The sequence below is a fragment of the Haliotis rufescens genome, unplaced genomic scaffold, assembly GCF_023055435.1.
Source record: "Haliotis rufescens isolate VD_foot unplaced genomic scaffold, xgHalRufe1.0.p SCAF_6, whole genome shotgun sequence".
NCBI lineage: Eukaryota > Metazoa > Mollusca > Gastropoda > Lepetellida > Haliotidae > Haliotis > Haliotis rufescens.
This window is the reverse complement of record NW_025964334.1, coordinates 53,600,556-53,621,925: the sequence shown is the minus strand read 5'-3', so window position 1 is coordinate 53,621,925 and position 21,370 is coordinate 53,600,556. Positions and strand designations below refer to the sequence as shown.

The 21,370-nt window shown below is 40.5% G+C and overlaps 1 protein-coding gene across 7 annotated transcripts in view; it reads left to right on the top strand.

The window, feature by feature from the left end:
- The window catches only part of LOC124138180 (twitchin-like), a 180,961-nt gene that overhangs the window by 7,148 nt on the left and 152,443 nt on the right, over positions 1-21,370 (top strand). For all 7 annotated transcript variants that reach the window (XM_048386202.1, XM_048386201.1, XM_048386197.1 and 4 more), the window contains exon 2: positions 19,611-19,945. In XM_048386202.1, the coding sequence (XP_048242159.1) occupies positions 19,633-19,945 (313 nt within the window). In that variant the 5' untranslated portion in view covers positions 19,611-19,632. The remainder of the gene's footprint in view (positions 1-19,610; positions 19,946-21,370) is intronic.

Sequence of the window (21,370 nt, the reverse complement as noted above, 5' to 3'; positions counted from 1 at the left end):
GTATTTTCTATTCATATCCATTTACACATACGCACAGGACAGTTGATGGTATTTAGATATCTGGAAGTAACAACAAATGTATGTCTTAATGGAATGGCCATTGTCATGAAAATGCTTTTGAAACATGAATTTATTTTTTATTTACCCGCTACACCAAAAGTTTGTCAACGTCTGTTCATATATAATACTCAAAAGAAGTTAAAGAACACCCATTTCTTTCTTATTATTAAAGTTAATATGGCATACCTCGGGTGTTCTTTAACGTTTTGCGAGAAGTATACATGTCTTACTAGTGAAATGGTGGATCTCTATGTAGGTGTCTATTACTTTCAGGAACATAATATCTCGAATACTGATTTTGGATAATGATGGCAGTAAGTCAGGTATTAGCTGGACGTGTGGTTGTGCGCGTGGTTAAATTCTCGTTGTGTTTTTTGCCATTTGATAAACTCTCTTTGTCCAACGAAATACCCCTAGAGAACATCATGAATTATACCATTTTGCTATTCAGAATGCACGATGTTACACATTGAACTATGTTAAATATGTTAAAGGCCACCCGATTCTTTCCTATTAATATTCTGAGATTACCTATAGTTGGTTTGGTTTGTTGTTTAACGCCGCACTCAGCAATATTCCAGCTATATGACGGCGGTCTTTAAAATAATCGAGTCTGGACCAGACAATCCAGTGATTGACAACATGAGCATCGATCCTCGCAATTGGGATCGATGACATGTATCAACCAAGTCAGCGAGCCTGACCACCCGATCCCGTTAGTCGCCTTTTACGACAAGCATAGTCGCCTTTTACGGCAAGTATGGGTTGCTGAAGACCTTTTCTACCCCGGAATCTTCACGGGTCGATTACCTATAGTAATGTGATCGAATCGTGTATACTTTAACTTCTTTTGATAAGTACATATGGAAACTCTGCTGTTATGGGTATTCTTCTTTACATGTTAAGGAGGGATGAAATGATGCTGAAATATACTGTAACAGTTGCGTCTTACGAGTTATCTGACAAAAAAATACAAACTGGATGTCTTAAATCATACGAATAGTTATAAAGAATCACGTATCGCGTTCCAAAATCGTTACATCGAAAGCGCCTTGTGGCAATTTGTTTCTAACACTAGGTAGTATGTTATATGAGACTAGCGAAAAGTAATCATAGTTATTTTTAAGTAGATTTATGGTCATGAACCACCAAATAAAGCCTTCTCGCATACCATCAATTCAAAGGGCAAACCATCTTCCAGTAAGACCTTCAAAGGTAAGCATGGATTATCAGTTCTATTTACTTTGGCATCTCGCTGACAACAACACTTATCTCATTGCTGAACTACAGTCCTACAGGTAGCTCTTGTAATTGTCATACAACATAGATTCCCACTGTTGGCACATCTCAAGCAATATTTATTCTATAATGTTAAAACAATAATATCCCAACCATCTACAGCCATCTCTCCTCGTTAGCCTGAGAGGTACATCGTTGGATATGATCATATCGTGATGGCGTATCTTCTGTTCCATGTACAAGGCGCGTATTGATTGGAGTTATCGCTCGAACGCAGCATGCCTCGTTCTTTGATGCACATCAAAGAATTTTCATATTAGTACCGTCCTCTTTGATTGGTGTATTGAATCGTTGCCAAGTATAACAAGGAAATGCCCCAACCGCCATTTTGCTTGGTATCTGCCCAATTGCATTGTGGTTGTAATATGTAAGCAATGTGTAACCACAGGGAGATCGTTGACTCGTTCTGGATCAATATAGGGCTGAGCGGAAATGTGCTGATTCAGCAAATTTCTTGGTAAGTCTACACTGATATTGGAAAGGTGTCTAACTGTCTGTCTGTCTGTCATAACATCATATTTTCAATTATCTAATTGAAGAATTATTCTAAAAAGTTTTAATTCAACAAAGGTTATTAATCTCCCCGTGTCGAACTATCATTTTACAATTTACTTCCTACTACTATAAAGCGTAAAATAACATCATAATTTCAATTATCCATCTAAAGGAGTATTCCAAAAAGTTTTCATTCAACAAAGGTTATTAATCTCTCCTATCATTCTTTTAAAATGATCTATTTTTTGGTGCAACACATATGATGATCGTGGTGGGTGGGACCAATTAGCCTATTATTTAGATCTAAAGCTCTACACATCAAACCTACAAGCATGGAGTCAAGCGATACGTCCGGCAGCAGTGCTCAAGTTTTAAATCTTCTCAAGAATCCCATTACCATTGGATTCGTCAAGACAGAGCAACAAATTATTATAAGCAGGTACAAGGAGAGTGAAGCTGTAAGATATAGCTGCAGCCAGTGCAGATGTATATCTCAGTCGGAGGAATGCATGACTTACTGGGATGGCTAGAATTACCTGTAGATGGACGTGTTCGTTGACCTCCAGCCACGCGAGACTACTTGTGGGTTAGTGGTAGGAGATTCCAGGTCGTACCTCTCCAAAGAATAATTTAGCTTCTTCGTGTCGGCGTTCCTCTTTGAAGGATGACTGACACGTTATTTGTACCCCGTTTCAACTTTGACGCAAAATGTTAGAATACTTGTTATGCTGTGTTGTTGATGATGTTTCATTGCTGATGGCGTCGTTAACTTTCACGTAAGAAATGACGTCAAGAATCCTTGTGGGATAGTTGTAGTTATACATGTATGATACACATTATACAAAACACTCTTTTCCACAGAAAATATAACACTCGATCTCAGTTTAAGTGTAGAAGCCAAATGAGGCAGTGTATAATAAACATGATATCTTAAAGAAGATCAAATTCAGGAATGGCATTGAAACCATTCGTATATCACATCAGGTAAATATATATTATAAAACAGTCGAGATGATTTGTTTAAGGTTTCAGTTTTCTAACCAATTTTAAACATTTTTTGAAAGCCCTCAAGGTTGTGTCAATACCCTGCTGTTTCTTCGCCCTCTTCATCACCATTACGTAAACATTCTGCAGCCCTTATCTCCCCCTGTCTTCTGATCTTGTAGCTGTGGGTTTTTTACGTTCCTCCCTGTGCCATCTGACTGTAGAGGTTTACCAGATGCAGAGCAAACGAACCCAGACACATAGGGAACCTGCGGCGGCATCTTAGTTGTGCAGGCATGTCAGTTTATTCTCATTAAATGCAAATATTTTCTTTAATGGAGCCTTAAGTATGTGTATTGAAGATATTTGACAGTTATCGTCACCTCACTGATAAATGTGTGAGTGAGTATGCATTACTCCAAATATAGCTTTGTGATAACAAGAACGGATGTGACGCAATATACCCATGAGGTATTCGAACCCTTGCGTCCGTTTTGACGAGGAAACCATTAAGCAAATAGGCTACCCCACCAGACCTATTCAACCAGTACAGGTGATTGAGGATTGTCTAGGTTTTGACAATGTCCCAAACTAGAAGGCCATGGCGAAATTTACATTTCATCAGTGGCAGTGTATTTTCAGAGATCAGGGAGCCTCTTGGAAACACTTTGAAAGCTTTTAGTCTAATCTTTACCGTAAATGTTACAGTGGGGATTATATCAGTGTTGTGCCTCGACGTATATGGATGGTGAATCTTTTATATTTATTCTTATCTTTCAGTCCGAGTCATAGGCCTTTAAAACATTGACTAACAAAATATCAATTGTTTACTCGAGTTAACTGCGCTGTGTTGTGCGGAAACTGCGTTTGTTGTCTATGTAATGATCCCGTATGGTGGAGTAATTGTGATTCAAACTGACTGCAGCAGCATATCAGAAGAAAAAGATCTTGTCTGCCAACAGATCAGCATCAGCAAATGAAAATTCCTCATCCTGTGAGGTTTGTGTTGGCAGATCAGCAGCCAGCGATCAAGTCTCATTTTTATGTCACACATAATTAAGATTCAGATCTCACACCAATAACAAATTGCGTGGATTCATGCTCATGATATCAATCAGCGGATTGTCTGGTCCAGACTCGATTATTTACAGACCGCCGTCATTTAGCTGGAATATTGCTGAGTGCGGCGTTCAACAACAATCCAACCAATCATCCAATGACCATTATTGTTGTGAACACATGATTGAAGGATGATATACAATGTAACTCCTGAAACAGTCAATAATCTTTTTCTTTGAGCTTGGTCTGCATCCATGGTGTCATAGCTTGCACCGTTTGGCCCTGCGAAAATTCATGTCCAGATCTAGGCTTTCAAGAACAATATAGCAAATTAAAACCCCGAAGTTCCTCTTCAAGGGTTTTGGTAAACAAGTTAAACTGGCTTGTGCAATTGGGGCCACGTAAACGCCTTTTAGTGTTGAACATGTATCATTACTCTCAAAGACATCAGCATGTCGTATGTCACTGTATAGGATTGAAGAGGCAATCCCATCACCGTCTGCTTGCTGCATGCATTGCAGCTTCCAGAACCTGCCTTTGTCGATCAGAAGCCATACCTTAGTTCCATATCAGCCGCGTCCCATCTCCTAAACGTCTACACGTGGACCGCGTTCAGAAAGTGACTCAGTGTCGGGGATTACCCAATACCTGGGCCTGTGCCGATGTGCTAACATGTTCCACGTGTGCCTGTGTGTCGGATGTATCGGCTAGTGCCACACTACAAATATCATCCCTACTGTAACCCCGGAGCTATTCAGTTTATTCCAAGTCTGTTCGCAGGGTTCCAAGCTTCAGGTTTCTAGGAAAAGGTCAGTGGTTATTTTGGTGGATGGATGCTGGACGCGGTATTGACTCACAATAACAACACACCACAGAGATATGATTGGATCTGTGCACCTTGGTGGGATTTCGGTAGTCTGTCTTACAGACCCTGATACAAATATATATCAAATACAGCCCATGCAAGTCTATAATATCTGGCAAGCCTAGATTACTGCAGTATCTGAAAATGAAGAGAGTCACTGGGCTCCCTTTTGTTATATTTTTATGAAAATAACTGAACAACTGTTGTTTCTGTACGATATGTTCATTTCAGAGACTAGATGTTAGTCTAGGATTTCGGGTTTATTCTGGTGGTTAGGAAACAATTTATGGAGTTCATGACGGGCAGCTCACGTATGCAAAGTGTCAAATGAAACTGATTCTCTACACTTAAGCTTCTGGAAGGTTCTGTGTGGAGCAGAATTGTAAAGTGGTGTCCAATAACATGAAGTGTTTTATGATTTTCTTGTTCACGACAGTGATATCATGATATGATATACAATTTAATCCTTTTTTGGAGATGTATAGATATATATCATATACAATGTTTGGGAAGGTTCTTTATGCCCTATTAAGTTTTTATTTGTTTGTTTGTTGTTTACCCCGGCACTAAGCAATATTCCAGACGTAGTGTATGGTAAAATAAATACGGTATCTCGGAGACAGGACTATCTCAGTGCAACAACATTACAGTCGTAAGCATTCGAGTGAGCTACTCGTACGCGTGTCAATGGCATTGGTCAGCGTTCGAGAATATATGACCCATCATCACATGGGTATGTGTTCGAGAGTCTATGTCGTGTCATTGACATTGGTCAGTGTTCTAGTATATATGAGTCACCATCACATGGGTATGTGTTCGAGAGTCTATGTCGTGACATTGACATTGGTCTAGAATGTATGAGTCACCATCACTGTTCGACTATATATTTGGCATACACTGCAGTACCTAGTCCATCGTCTTATTCTCACTTAAAACATACACATTCATTTCCAAAACGAGGGTCTTAAACCTTAATCCAAACTAAAGCTCGATAACGTCACTTCCGGTATGGTACTGCACTGAATACATCGTTGTAGACTCATTTCCACGTAACCGTTACAGGAACGAGCTCACGTCGTTCGAACTTCATGTCAGTTTTTTATTTCAATAATTGCAGTTTAATTCCAGCCTACACACCAGGTGCCCCGCTCGAGTAGTTGCGTGTTGATCTGCAGACGCAGTAAGGATTGCCTGCGAAGCTATTTTTCAGTAAAGACTATGTAAACTGCAGAACCAAAGCTACCTTCCCAGTCCTGAGATTGACGTTGAGTGGATCGTTAGAAAATTCCAATCCCCGTTTCATAAATTTGGTAATCTCACCAAGATACCCATACCCTATATTATGTTCCATAACATTGTTGCTACAAGACATATTACCCTAGTATCGCCCAGAATAACGCGATTCTTCTGCCCCACCTTTCAGCACTCGTAAATAAAACGCACATTTGGCACGCTGGCCTGACAGAATGGCGAGATATCTCGATAAGCTCACAAAGAAATCTGACATTGGGGTTTATGATAAAATATTTGTCTTTCTTAAACGTATGTATTAGCCAAACACAATCGGTGAAATGGCATGGCCTCCCACTGCTTGTTGTGCGACTCGAGGTATAGTCAGTTCCATACAGTTTAGCACACGATGGATCATATCTAGAATGGAAATATGATACCAAATTATTCTTGAGATATATCTATTGGGTGTTATACTTCGGCTTCTTGACGAATCCCAGCGGTTAAGGTATGGATCTTTGTGGAACTAGTTGCATGAAGACATTGGTAAAACCATGATGTTGCTGATGGTGTTTAAAAGAGGTTTCAGCATCTGCGGATGCAGTTGTGAGTACAGCTTCTCATATATCTGATTGTGTCTACAGCTTGTGTCAGGTCTTTGACAGGGTTTCTAACCACTCTCTTCATAATTCCATTTTTGCACCGGTGGTTCGGTCCATCGGTGCTCCTTCGCCACGTTAAGGTCACGCGCACGAACGATAGAGGGAACATTGCGTGGGGAATGACTGTACTATGCTTTACCGCGGCATGACACAGCGCATGTGCTTGTGTGTTGGCGGAGGAATTCCCTGGCAATAGTCCCGACATTTTGGTAAAGAGAAATGTAATGTTATGATATGGGTGATGATTGACTAATACGAAACCAAATGAGACACTTGCTTTGTTCAATTGTAATTAAGCGTATTTAAGTGCCTTCTACGATCTTTTGATTTTATGAAGCACTTCTTTTAATAGTTAAACTCTGTAGTCAAGCATACATAATGTATTATACAGATATGAATATGGATACAACGCATCATATCTAAGTACTTCGAATGTACAGCCAATACATTTTAAATATGAAGACAGATTGAGAGACAGAAAGATTGATAGACAGAAAGATTCTCCCTGGTGATCCGAATGAAATATGTCAGAGAGAGAATTCAAAGTGTTGTTTCGTTTTAAATCTTTGATGTAAATATATAGATATATAGATGATTCGATATAGATATAAATATATATGTCTGTATGTGTATAAATATATATAAATATATGGATATAGATAGATAGATAGATAGATGTGTATATATATGTGTGTATGTATGTATTTACATATTTTTAGATATATATAATATATAGATAAATCTGTATGTGTATATATATTTACCATAGACAGACACAGACAGACAGACAGACAGACAGACAGATATTAACGCACAACGGAAGCAGGTTATCTGTAGAATTCTGAAGCAGGTTGCCAGGCAGTGTGTCATTGGTTTGACCTCCACGAGAGTCTTCCTGTCAGCTATTGATAGATTCAACAGCTATAGCGTCTACCTCACACCCATCTCCCCTCCACCCTTCCAGTTCTGCCTTGCCAAGGTCAGTCATATCGACACGTATAACAATAGTCCGTACATCTGTACACTATCTGCAGAAAATAGAATCTACCTTTAGTCTGTCTGACATTCATAGGCCTAGCGCACCTCCTATATATCATGTTGAGCACGTTCCGGCACAATTGTATTGCAGCTTACAGGTGATATCTTTTCAAACAAACGAATACTCAGCATATATATATTTCGACCTGGAGTCATGTTTTTGGATAACCCGGACATCATGGCGAGATAACTTGACGGATAATGAAAGTATAACCCATTGAAAATATGCTTACTTTGCATTACTCACTGAAGACAAACATTACTCAGCGTGTATTTAACCCGTTGGGGAACATTGATCTTGGAGACCCCAAAAGAAATAGCTCGTTATCATATTTTTTTAACTTCGTTATCGTATTTGTTTTTACTTTATTTTCTTGTTCTCAATACAAATAGATGTCCTAGTCATATCTATTACACCGCACAGCCGTCATGTTACCCAATAGATATGACCTTGAGGCAGAGACTATCTGTTGAGAGGAATATTCAATTCCATCCTTCTTTTCGTTTGTCAGATTTCGGTTTTAAATTTCGATCCATTTTCGGTTTGTTAAAAACTATTTTCATCTGAATACCGGCGATGTATTCATAGCACAAAAATCTCTTCAGGCCTCCTTTGGGTACTTTCTTTGAAGTGTATGGCATTGCTCATATATTACGTTTGCCAATTTTAGCTTTTATTTTTAGACCCATTTGGTTAAAATGAAATTTCTATTTTAAATGGTTAAATTCTGAAAAACGGCAGCATGTCTTCGTTACACCCTGTCGATATTTCCAGTCTTGATAATTCAAGTGGGACTGAAGCCAGAATTATTTAAGCTTAAAAAGTAGAAAAGACTGTACGTGCAAAATATCAGATTTGTTTTGATGGATTAGATGTTGGATATCAAGTTTCTGTTGATTTTTGCTTCAAACTGGCATGTTTGTTTAATAAAATTCCGATGTTTTACACCTGCCTTTTATCTTGGGCAGGTTGAAAACAGGAACGAAAACATTCATTATGATAATGCTTATCCAAGATAGGGGCTCTGTATTTACGTTGTCCGGGCCCAAATCTGTATTATCAAACACAAACGCTTACATGGTGAATGTTAATTTTGTCCCAATTGGCAACGAACATGCTGCACTTGCTGTGCTCATTAATCACATGGGGAAAATGCCTCCCAGTATATCATTTATGTCTCACAGAATGCTAATTTCATTGTCGTGGTGTATTTATTTGATGAAATTTTGCAAAACGTATCAATTTCATTATGTTATTTTGCCTGAATCGGATATGAAACATGTATTTCAAGGCTAGACTTGTTTACTTAATGCATGATAAGTAACGTATGTATTACCTTGTAAGGCCTTTTTGGAACCGTATATACATATATCTCATAATTATAAAGCTTGACTACTAACCTATGTGTTGTGCATAGTTGCGTCCCTTGGGTCTCTGTAGGTTCGAATCGCCCCGATAGTTTTTCTAGGTTCGTCAGCACCATACCGTTCTCGTGGGGTTCAAATGCTAAATGTCTGAAACGTGCATAATTTCGTTCTTTCCTCCCACATTAAGCTGACACGCTGTCATATAACTGGAATACTGTTGAGAGAGGCGTAAAGCTCACCCTACTACACATGTGCACGTACCTTCTCTGGAAAACAGAAACACCAATTTCACATAAGCGTAGCGTGAAATCAAATTAGATAAATGCATCAGGTTGTTTACAAATCAATTACTCCCTTGGAACCTTCACAAGGACGACCACATGCCCAACTGGTATCAGAACATTCTTGGAGAGTATAGCGCCACCTCCAGGATGGTCGTGCTGGGATTGGTACCAATTCCGACCACACGAGGATCCAAAGTCTTCTAAATATTATTGTTCTAAGATAAATGTGCCCATTTTGCTAACTTTGTATTTAGGTAGATAGTATGTGGGTGGGATGGGGGGATCGGTTAGGAGAAGATGGTAGGGGAGAGGTGGTCGCTGACGCCGAGCTGATAAGATAAGCACTCAGGTGTTGAGAAGAGAATTAGCCAAGGAATTTGAGAGGGGGTTTAACACTCGAGGAATATATTGTTTCCTATACCATACTCTTCCCTGTCATACTTTATCACGTGATGCAGAGAAGCGGGATGGACATACACACTTGTGAATAGTAGGATCTGTACTCGTGGATGTTTACGATCCGCAGCTGAAACTGTACTAAGGTAATTGCACATATAAAATGTTTGATTCAAACCAAATCTATTTTGTTCTTCCAAAATACAGGTTTTGTGTACATAGGGTCCAATATTTGTCTCAATGCTCTGGTATTGGATGCTTCTTAATCACCATCCGCATCGTTGACTTCTTGTTGTTTTGCCGTGATGTGTCAGAAAACGTTGGTGAACATTCTTTCGTTTGCTTTTGATATCGTTATCAGATCCAATTTCAATCTTACGCCTTGGTTTTATATAAACTGTAACATCTACATCTAATTCATATTCAGATAATCAATATAATAGGTCTAATTTCATAACTATGTTTAACCTCATTGTATTGCAGAGGTTGTTGCAAAGATCCTGATTCTAAATATAAAAGCTATATACCAGTTGATGAACCACCCATGCTGTTTCTAGTGAGTTTGTCTATTGCTGTAGGTTATAGATAACATTTAATCATTGATCATAACCGCTGGGTGTTTTGCCTATTCTTTTTTCCTCAATTCATGACCCACTTTTTAGATTTATTTTTTTTGCACATTTTATCTCAATGATTAGACATCTACATTCCTGTAATATTTCTGAAGTATCTTCAGCCTCCTTTATCTTGGCTTATAATTCCCCTAGGTTTTCATGCAATGTAACCCTAGCACGTATCAATCAGGGCAACTTCTTTTGCCATTTTTTACAGATGTTTCGTTACAGTTGACTTGAGACCGACGCGGTTTCCTCATCGGTAGCCATAAAATACCCATGGGGATACCCTGCTATCCATGGAAACATGGAGTTCTGTATAAAGGCGTAAAGGACCGACCATTTGATATTCTTGGGGGGAGGGGTTGATGGTTGTTAACTCGTGGTTGTAGTAGATTGTGTCCTCTGTCCATCATGTTGTTACAGCATTATCCTTCTGTTGTCAATACTCATGTTATCCCTTCATGTTTCCAATTGTTGTTACTGTCAATCCCCTACTGTTAATCCTCCACCTACTTTATATATTCTGTACCGTGTTCATCATTAGTCTTGCTTTACAATAGCATAAGGTGAGGTGGGTGAGGTGAAATTGGGTTTAACGTCGCGTCCAAGATTATTGCACTTATATAGCGACGTGCATGCACGTGTATGTGTGTGTGTGGCTGCTTGTACTAGTCCGGACTGATGCCGATTTATAGTGCTAGCTCACTGAGATACCATGCCGCAGTTTAACATGAATACCCCACTCAGACACAGTATACTGACTCCGAGCCGACCAGTCCTTGTTTTAGCCCCTTAATGCCGAGCGCCAGACCAATAGCATAAGGATCTATACCGGAACGTCGTGTTCACATTAATTAAATAAGTTGTTATCCATAAATTGTGTCTACTTTGGTTGGGGACCTCTTACAAATTCATCTCCGAAATTTAACATGACCCGACCCCAGGGCCACTACCCTCACTCCAACAACTGTAAGGGTTCCAACCCTCAACAAACTGTCCCAACCCCCTCCAGCCCTCTCCCCACCCTTAGAATCGTAGAAGCACTGTCCCCACGCCAACAACGCTCACCTACCCCCTACCCCCTCGCCTCCCCCTCTCCCCAATCAGCTGGTACTTCTGAAGAGATGAGTCCGGGATTAACCGTTAACCGAGATTGTAGTCGTGTGATGTATCCACCTTGAGCTAGTGAGGCGTGTTATTGATGCTCGAAGCACAAGCATCTTGGTGATGCCTCCACGCAGATGTAATCCCGGTGAACCAGATACACTAGATGGCCAGGGATCCTTCTCTAGTTCGCTAGAAGTATGTCAGTACTGATGCTGTATGCTGGTTCTTCGTCAGAAGCCTTCTGGCACATCTGATAAAGACGTCATGCCCATTAGCAATTGAAGTAGTGCTGCACGTGCCACGGGTATTCGCGTTCTTTATGGTAGCAGCTACATGTGTAGTAGTAGTAGTAGTAGTAGTAGTAGTAGTAGTAGTAGTAGTAGTAGTAGTAGTAGTAGTAGTAGTAGTGGTGGTGGTGGTGGTGGTAACAGCAGCAGCTGCAGATGTAGTAGATGGTTCAACGTCGCGTTTGCAGTTGTATCATGACGTGTCAGTTGAAATAGGAGAAACGCCTAGCCTTGCCCCAAGGCTGTCCTGAAAGAAAAGTCCATGGATGTGTGATAATTCTATCCTCCTAACAGACACGCCTACAAATAGGGACAACTTCTTATCATTTACATAATCTAGAACTTATGATTTAACTAATACTTATTTGCCTATTGCAAATCTCAAGTACACATCAAAGCCGGCGAATTTCAAAGCAGCAGTAGTAATAGCACCACCGCCACCAGAAGCGGCAGCAGTAGAGTAAACTAACATGTAGTCTATGAAATCGTTTTTACACAATACCTTTCTCTATGGTTCGAATCCGGTTTCGCCCCGATTATGTTTCTCGGTTGTCAGCACCATACCCGTGCTCGTGGGTTTCACCGAAGTGGTAAACGTCCGAGACCTGCATCACTTCGGGATTTCCTCCCACCTGACACGCCGTGATATAACTCGAATAATGTTAAAACTCACTCATTCTGAAGTAAGAGGGTTTTTTATTAACGTTTTGTTGTTGTTTATTGTCAAAAGATTGAAGACTTTCAGTTTTTTCAGCGATATGTCAATTTATGGTTGCCCTTAATGGGGGAACAATAAATCAGAAGCTGATAGGGCCAGACTTGTGTTTATATAATCTGGTTTTGGTTTCATAAAAAGCATATATTTCACACACATGGTGAAGCACTACAGTTGTAGTAGTAGTAGTAGTACCTATTCTAATGCATTGCGACCTTTCATTACATAATGGGTACCAATGGACATCATATCTTCTCGCTTCAGAGGCACCTTCTTGTTCGCTTGTGTTACCACAGTACATTTGTATGTATCACCTGACGCTAATTACCGCTCCTGGCTTGAGTAGCGGACCATACACGAATATCTATGTTTCATATTTTCGGAGTCCTTACAAGGTTGTTGCCAATTATCATGATGCTCCGATTAGTCACTTAGCTCCAGTGTATCAGCTGATGGTAAACCATGTACATTTTCTACATGTTGTTGCTGAGAATAGTGTTGGCAAGGTTTCGAGAGTGATGATGTTACAATATGAGCACAGCGGGCGTATAATCCTTAAACTCCACCCATTCCAGTACGGGGAAACAGGGGGTACTCAGCCCGCACCATTGGTGCCGATGTTAAACACAGCCCGCTCTGACTGTAGCTGTTGTGTGGTTCTAATTATATAGGTACACACAGCGTGCATATAATCACCATATTGCGCACACTGTGCATGGTTAAGTGGAGAACTGGAGGGACTGGCAACGCCACTGGTGCCAATATTGGTAAAGTGGAGGTGGCTTTCTGTTGCCCTTAAATTGGTTGATGATTTCGAATGTGAAAAGCAGTTCTTGGAGGGCCACGGTTCGTCATTGATGGATGGTGTCACATTGCATGCGTGGGCGTTGCGTTGGGGATTATGGGCTTACGTTATTTCGGGTACATTCCAAACGGCAGGTGCTTTCCTTCGACGTCGTCACTCGTCTTTAGGCGAACATTGGACATGTTGAATGATCCCGTATGGTTCAGTGACTTAGCCAGCGTCGCATCGAGACCAGTTTGGGGTTATCTTGACTAACATCTAGTCTCTAAAATGAACATATCTTATAGAAAAAAACAGTTGTTAAATTATCTTAATGAAAACATAAAAAAGTAGCCCAGAGACTCTCTTTTTGTCAAATATTTTAGACTTGCATGTACTGTATTGTATATGTATTTGTATAAGGGTCTGTGTGGCAGACTAGGAGAGTAGAGTAGAATAGTAGTCAAATGTCTTCTTCTGGTTTTTTAGCCAACACTCGATTATATACAGGCCACGGTGATACAGCTTGAATATTGTTGAACAACATACAAAATACTTAAAATATGTTTTTCTCTTAACTTACCAATTCAGCAAAAAAGCAATGTATGGTAAACCGATGAACCGATGTAATTCATTCTTACAGGGAACCCAGGGTTAAAATATCAGAGTAGTTAAAACGTTTCTTTGCATCCTATATTATAGTCAAGAACGTAGACTTGCACAAGTCTCTAATAATTATTAGTTCAAATCATAATTTCTTGATTATATAAATATTAACAAGTCGTTGCTATGAGAGACTGGCGTCTTTGTACTGTCCACATGTCTAGACTTGCGTATTTGGAGGATAGAATTACTAAACCATTATGGACTTATCATTCAGTACAGCCTTGGAGCAAGGCTATCAAGAGCGCACTGTCCAGAAGCAGTGATACACTCCTTGTGTAGAGTCTGTCTTTCCCCCAATATCAGCGATATTTAACACCTGCGCTGTAGACACTACCACACAAGGGTCACCAGGCGTCGCTGTTACACGGAACTACACAGCTTAGACACTGATTTATTGGCACCATAACCTGTGCATGATGGAACCATACGGTGTGCCTGGTAGCTGTGGTTATTGCCTTGGTATTCAGGACGCTCTGTGGTTCTGAAAAGACTCATACTAACCCAGCAGTGTAATTTAAGAATTTTTTAATTGCAAGGTGGTGTCATGAGAGTGCGTGGGTAGGTATGTAAATGAGTGAGTAGGTGGGAGGGTGGGTGGATGGGTGGGTGGGTATGTGAGTGAATGGTAGTTAGGAATTGTCCCCGTGTGATCATGGAGGCCAACAGAAACTCCACTGATCTTGCAGACAATATCTCAGGGATCAATCATCTTATTCCTATCTCAGCAACATGGACGAGACAAGCCGAGTAACTGAAAACAGGATCACGATACCCAAGCACTTGGTTCTAGCAGCATGTTGCTCTATAACAGAGGCTAAGAATGATCATACAATCATGAATGAACTGACAACTCCAGGACTCTCAAACTCTCGTTCCCCTGAGAACCTCTTGACCTAGCAAATGTCCGACAGCAACTACGGTACCTATACAAGACATGAGACATGTCTAGTTACTGACCTGCACAGCCAAACCAAATTTCTCTTGACGTTCTGATCCCTTTAATGAACTTGACATTTTGCCATCATGAAACATCAGTTGTGAAGGGGTTGCTGGAGACAGCAAATCGACACGCCCTTCAGAAGGAGCTCCTGTAGACCTAAGTAGAGTTGTTAGCGGAGCTTCCATCTGCATCAAAGGCTGATGATGATGGGCACGGTGAGGAACATAGAAAGAAGAAATTGAGTTTTAATTGCATAACATCTCGAGGAAGATATCATAGTTTCTCGCAGTGAGATAATGTGCTCCCCGATTAGGCGAGAAAGAGGCACGACAGGCGTGTCTGATGATGTAAGAGAGGGTTGTCTTTGGTAACTTTAATTTCCATGTTTGTTTTAACCTGTAATATTATAAACGGTGAAGGCTTCTATTTTAGAACGGCTCAGTGTGGGTTTACGTTCAGTGATCCTGAAGCTGGCGGTTCTGATGGCAACACTTGATGTAGACTCTGGACTCCAACAGGACCATGACGCCAATAAAACAACGTGAAAAACACTAAACATTATCTCGATCCTCCACCAGTAGTAATCGGACACACACCCATCTCCTTCTATGAGCGATTTAATGGGTAACATACAAGCTTAATGTACTCACCATATTGCCATCTGGCTGTGCAATATTTTCCACAGTGGTGTTTTGATTTGTATATCCGAAAGAAAATGTTTTATTCAGTTCTAAGTAATTGTGATAAGATAAGTATAACCATATTAACGCCCTTGCAGTAATCTTCATTTATCTGGGTCTTGCATATGTTTTAAATGGTACTAAATCACCTATATCCTTCGGAGAGCCCCTTGCAATAATCCTGAAATGTATCAAAAATAGATAACAACAGATGGTACGAGTTCACATAATTAGACCCAAAAAAGAATGATCTTCTTTTTCAGTCTCCGTGGCTGTGTACCACAATTAATTACCTGGTTACCATTCGTAACTTTAGTACCTCGAGTCCGCTTAGATACAGATGCTTTTCTCTATGATACAAATAGTCTATGTCACGGCGCTCCAGCTATGGTGGTTTCAGTAACATTCCTGAGGTTTTTGGCAGAACACGAGAGTCAGCACTCGCTTCAGCTCTTCGCTGGTGATGCAGCAGACGATACTGCAAGCAGACGACTCCCTTTCCCAATCCCCCGCCAAATTAGTCGGCGGCTGCTTCGTTGTTTGCCGAGTTAGCGCTTTCTACCTCAGCCGGTACCGCTCTGAACAAATAAAGTCATCGTACGAAAGCCTCGACTGGCATTTCGTGGTTCTTATACGATAAGTCTTCGGTTCTTGTACATCTAGCTCGAGGCATGTCTCTAGCCGATGCATAAACCATCCTCGCGGTATCAAACAGGCTGCCATGTTTCATCATCGGAAGATATTGTTAACGTTGAGTTGAAATATCGTCTTCCGTTTATCAGATCCATTGCCTCCATTGCTCTGGTTACTCTGCCGGTGAAAATTTGCAGCGAAAGTCGGTCATGTTGAATGATTGCATCAAGCTGATAACATATAGTAAAATTGGATACTTACAAATAGTCCTGACAAGCGTTTTTCAAACCGTTGCATCAAAATACAGTTAAAGACTTACCTTCTAATAAACCTTGCACGTTATGGCGTTAGCTGAGTCAGCTCTTTTGAGAGCGCCATTTTGTTTTAAGAAATGTAAGTAAAAGTCTGTAATTTTGTTTCATAGGGCGAAATATAAAACAGTGATGTATTTTAGAACATTTTGCCATATGCATGTGATATCTTCTCAATAAACATGATTATTTTTTCACTTTGATGAATGCAAGCCACTGAAAAGCTTTCAGAAGGTATTACTATACTGAAAGATCCCGATCAGACGTAAAGCAGATCCGTGTGTTCAAGCATATACTTCAAGAGAGCATCATTAAATAGCGTTAAAATATATCTATGTGACGGGCAATCTCATAAATACACAAACCACAGTTTAATTGGGGCTATTTGGAAAGTTTCCAAGGTCACTGCCAGTTTGGATAATGGATGATGGCACGCTTCTTGTTCCCATAGTCTCGTCCCACTGAAGGGATATTTGTTTCATCGGGGGAAATAAACATATAATTCTGATCATTCTGATCCAATTTATTATCTATGTTTTTAACTCTTTCATTCCCCTTGTTGTTTATCGGTAATATATGAACGTAATGGGTGCACGTGCACTTGACGTCAAGTATGTTATATCTGTTGGACTTGGGAAGTTATGAATGAATGACGCCATTTCCGCAGCTGCAGGCTCAAATATGTGCGTTTAAATCTTAACTTGGAGGCAACACCCAAACATTGGCCGACAGGCTCTTCTTAACTAACAGTTTTAATCGTTTTGGGTTCGAAGTTTGTCTAATGGCTGGTATGGGAGCGTCTAAATTGGTGATTCTATTGGAAAGACGTCTACCGTTGTCCATATTTCAATTACCCGAGTTTTCCGGAATGGCTGTGTGGCGGGATGAGAACAATTGATGGTAAATAAAACAAGACGTATCTGTCCGTGAATACAATCAATAAGGCGTTTGTGTCGGATCAGCCGCCAGTTTAATATGCGGGTTTCGAGGAGAATTGGTATAAATGTCAGTCACTTTGCTAGTTTTGGGTGTACCTGCGGTAGTTTGGATGATTGCAGGGACAGTTCTGAGCTTCCTTCAGGAGACTGGTTCAACCTTAAATATCCACTCATGTGTAAGGGGGCGGTCGGGTAGCCTAGTGGTTAAGGCGTTCGCTCGTCACGCCGAAGACCCGGGTTCGATTTCCGACATGGGTACAATGTGTGAAGCCCATTTCTGGTGTCCCCCGCAGTGATATTGTTGGACCAAACTCACTCAGTCATGTGTAATTGCCCGATGAGGAATACGTTTGAAAACATCAACTGATCTGGATAATTTCCAAGCTAAAATAAGTGCCCTTCTATTTTGCATTATTATAGGGCGTTTTATTGCCAGTGGATTTCAATCATTTGGGTTTATCATCAAAACACTCTAACCGGACATGGTCTTGATGCGATGACGATCGTATTATTACTTAAAACATTGTCTATTACGCGAACACTTGGTCACTTTATGATATCATGCTTATAGTATAGTCTCAATCGTACAATGGACGCTCTTTCTTATATGTATGGAAATTGTTTTGTGGTAGTAGTAGTAGTAGTAGAAGTAGTAGTAGTAGTAGTAGTAGTAGCAATAGTAGTAGTAGTAGTGGTGGTGATAGTAGTAGTTGTAGTAGCAATAGTAGTAGTAGTAGCAGTGGTGGTGGTGATAGTAGTAGTAGTGGTAGTGGTAGTAGTAGTAGAAGTAGCAATAGTAGTAGTAGTAGTGGTGGTGATAGTAGTAGTAGTAGTAGTAGCAGTAGTAGTAGTAGTACTGATGGTGGTGATAGAAGTAGTAGTGGTAGCAGTAGTAGTAGAAGTAGTAGTGGTAGTAGTAGTAGCAGTAGTGGTCGTAGTAGTAGCAGTATAGAGCTGTGACTATTGTTCTTGATCTCCGAACTTAGCATCTTCATCCAAGGATGACTTCTTTAAGTGGCATTTAGAAGTTGGTATGAAGATAGTTCTGTGGATATACAAGTTCTTTTATCTAGTACAAGTCGCCACACGTGGTGATTCCGTGGTAAATGCCCTTGACATTGCTCCCACCAAGCATGTCCATCTGTCACTTGACCTTTCTGTTGACCTGCTACAGGTCTCACAAATATAAGACAAAGAACATAACTAAGATATCTCTTACCACGTTTCCTTTGTGTGCAACCTTCATCACACGTCCATGTGTTTTAGTTTTCACAAATTTAGAAAAGAAGTTGTTCTAGACCATGCTGTTCAGAGTGTGTTGAATCTTTAATGACATTAGGTAGATATTTCATTATCGTACCTTATGGAAATATTTATCATTGTGGTATAAGTCAATGTTCACAATCACCATCATGGTGTCTGTGTTCGGGAACGCTGTGGTCAACACCTAACCTCATAGGAGTGTGTCTTATGTAGGACTAGTGGGGTTTACCTATACTATCTTCGCTCCGATCAAAAGATCAACACCCTCTAGTGGTGCCAAAGTCACGTACGATAGAACATGTCGACATGCTGGCCCATTGCTATGGAACAAACTACCACTAGAAATCCGGGAAACAGAAAATCTGACAAACTTTAAAAAGACCTATCCTTTCAAGAGAGCGTTTGACAAGACCAGTCATGGTCTAAGCGCCTTTGAGCGCTGTGTAATTGGAAAATGCGCTAGACAAATTCTTAATTTAATTTAATTTAATTTTAACCTTCTTCATAAACATATATGAGGTGGAAATCCTCTTAGAACATCAACATAAGGTGGGAAGAAACCTTGATGTTCACGCTCTTTACGAATAGTTTAGTTTGATATGGTAATAAACAGCAATATTAACCTCTTCATATCCCATGTAGTGGGAAATATTCCCAACTTAACTAATCTTTTCTTCAGGCTGGCGTCGCATGGCAGGAGTACTGCTGTGCTGCATCAGGCAATACGTACTTACCTCTTTATGCAGACTGTGTGCATACCGGTGTTACCGGTAGGACAGGACATGCTAACCCTTTTCGCGAACACTGATTTTCATGGTTCATTCGTATAACTTCCACAGCTATTTGCCCCTAACGCCACGTGGAATCCGTTTCGGCAGATAATCCAGACTGGCTTTTCTCTTGCATTGACCGTGTCCTTTTGATTGCAGGTAGCTAGCGGGCGATATCATCATGGGGGTGGGAGACGATGTGGCCCCCCGCTTCACTCAGAAACCGTCACTGCGACAGGCGGACAATGGACAACGACTTATATTCGAGTGCGCCCTTGAAGCTTCTCCCAAACCGGACATCTCCTGGTTTCGGGGAACTACAGCTATTACCGGGTCAGACAGGATTAAAATGCGGGTAGACCCCGCCGGTGGAAGTGCATTCAAAGTGATTATGGAAATAGTGAACGTGACACAAGGAGATGCCGGTACCTACAAGGTTGTAGCCAAGAACAGACTGGGAGAAGTTTCGGCTTCCATAAACCTGAATTTCAGCGGTAAGGCATTTTGTGGGTTTTTTCACATCACTCTTGACAGGCTAGTCTCATGAAATCGTGGAACCACGGTTGTAAGGTTTACGAGTGTCGTGCGGCGGATGATATGCATGTGCTTCTATCACATTAATACAAAACATCGACTATGCTTGTCGTAAGAGGCGACTAACGAAATCGGGAGGTCAGGCTCGCTGACTTGGCTCATGTATGTCATCGTATACCAATTGCGTGGATCGATGCTCATGATATCAATGACTGGATTATCTGGTCCAAACTCGATGATTTACTTACCGCCGTCATATAGCTGGAATATTGCTGAGTGCGGCGTTAAACAACAAACAAACAAAATACCAAACATACCATCTTCTGAGGATCGCCGTTATAAAGGCAGTGCGACAATAGAAAGGAGGTCCTGTTATATCGAGCTGTATTTCGGTCCTTATATTTATGTATTTATTTATCAAGAATCCTAAGGTTATGTTCATACGAGCGTCATACGACTCTTGCTCAAAAGATGTTTGATCAGGGTTTCAACATTCAATGCTCAAGTAAAGCTTTCAAAACGTGGAGGACATTTCAAAGTTTGACGCATCAGTGACAAAAATGAAATCCGATGCAATTCCCTATTTTGACTTGTATCATGTTCCCGTGTTTTTATAGGTGAACACTTAACTTGCCTTTGCGTGTGTTTGGGATGGGTGTCACCGATGGGGCAGAATACGCTCATCTTTACGCGAACGCCTGGTGTCATCACCAATTGATAGTGATTCATTAACATATGCATATGATATAGTTGGAATTGTACATATAGATTTCTTATGTTTATTGAAATAATTTGGATTATTTCCTTTGGCTCGATTGGTTTCCTTCTTCCACCAAAACGCTGTCAAGCTGCTCCCAGATGACATAATTTATCATAAAATATCCATAATGACATATTTGTGTCACAGACGTTAGAACAGAAGTCGTGATCGTCGCGTTGATGATCGTTGATTATCTTTGATGATCGTTGATTATCGTTGATGATCGTTGATGATCGTTGATGATCGTTGATTATCGTTGATGATCGTTGATGATCGTTGATGATCGTTGATTATCGTTGATTACGTCTACCGAATAGCAGTGCAAAACTTAGACCAGCAGGGTCAGGTAAGATTATCAACGATCTAGACGTATGCAAAAAAAATATAGTATTGAAACCAGTTCACGTCACAGTGCTGTTGTAAACGGAGTTAACTGACGTGTATAAACCAGAAGGAATCACGATTAACTGAAATATAGATTTACAGCAATCTGTAGAAGTGAATCAACAGCACGCTGTTAGGAACGTCGCCAACGTTGCACACCTTCTGTCACACTAACGTCATCCCTGTTTGGAGTACGATGGTGTTGGGTGATAGACGCCTTGTGTATGTGCTGATTATCATA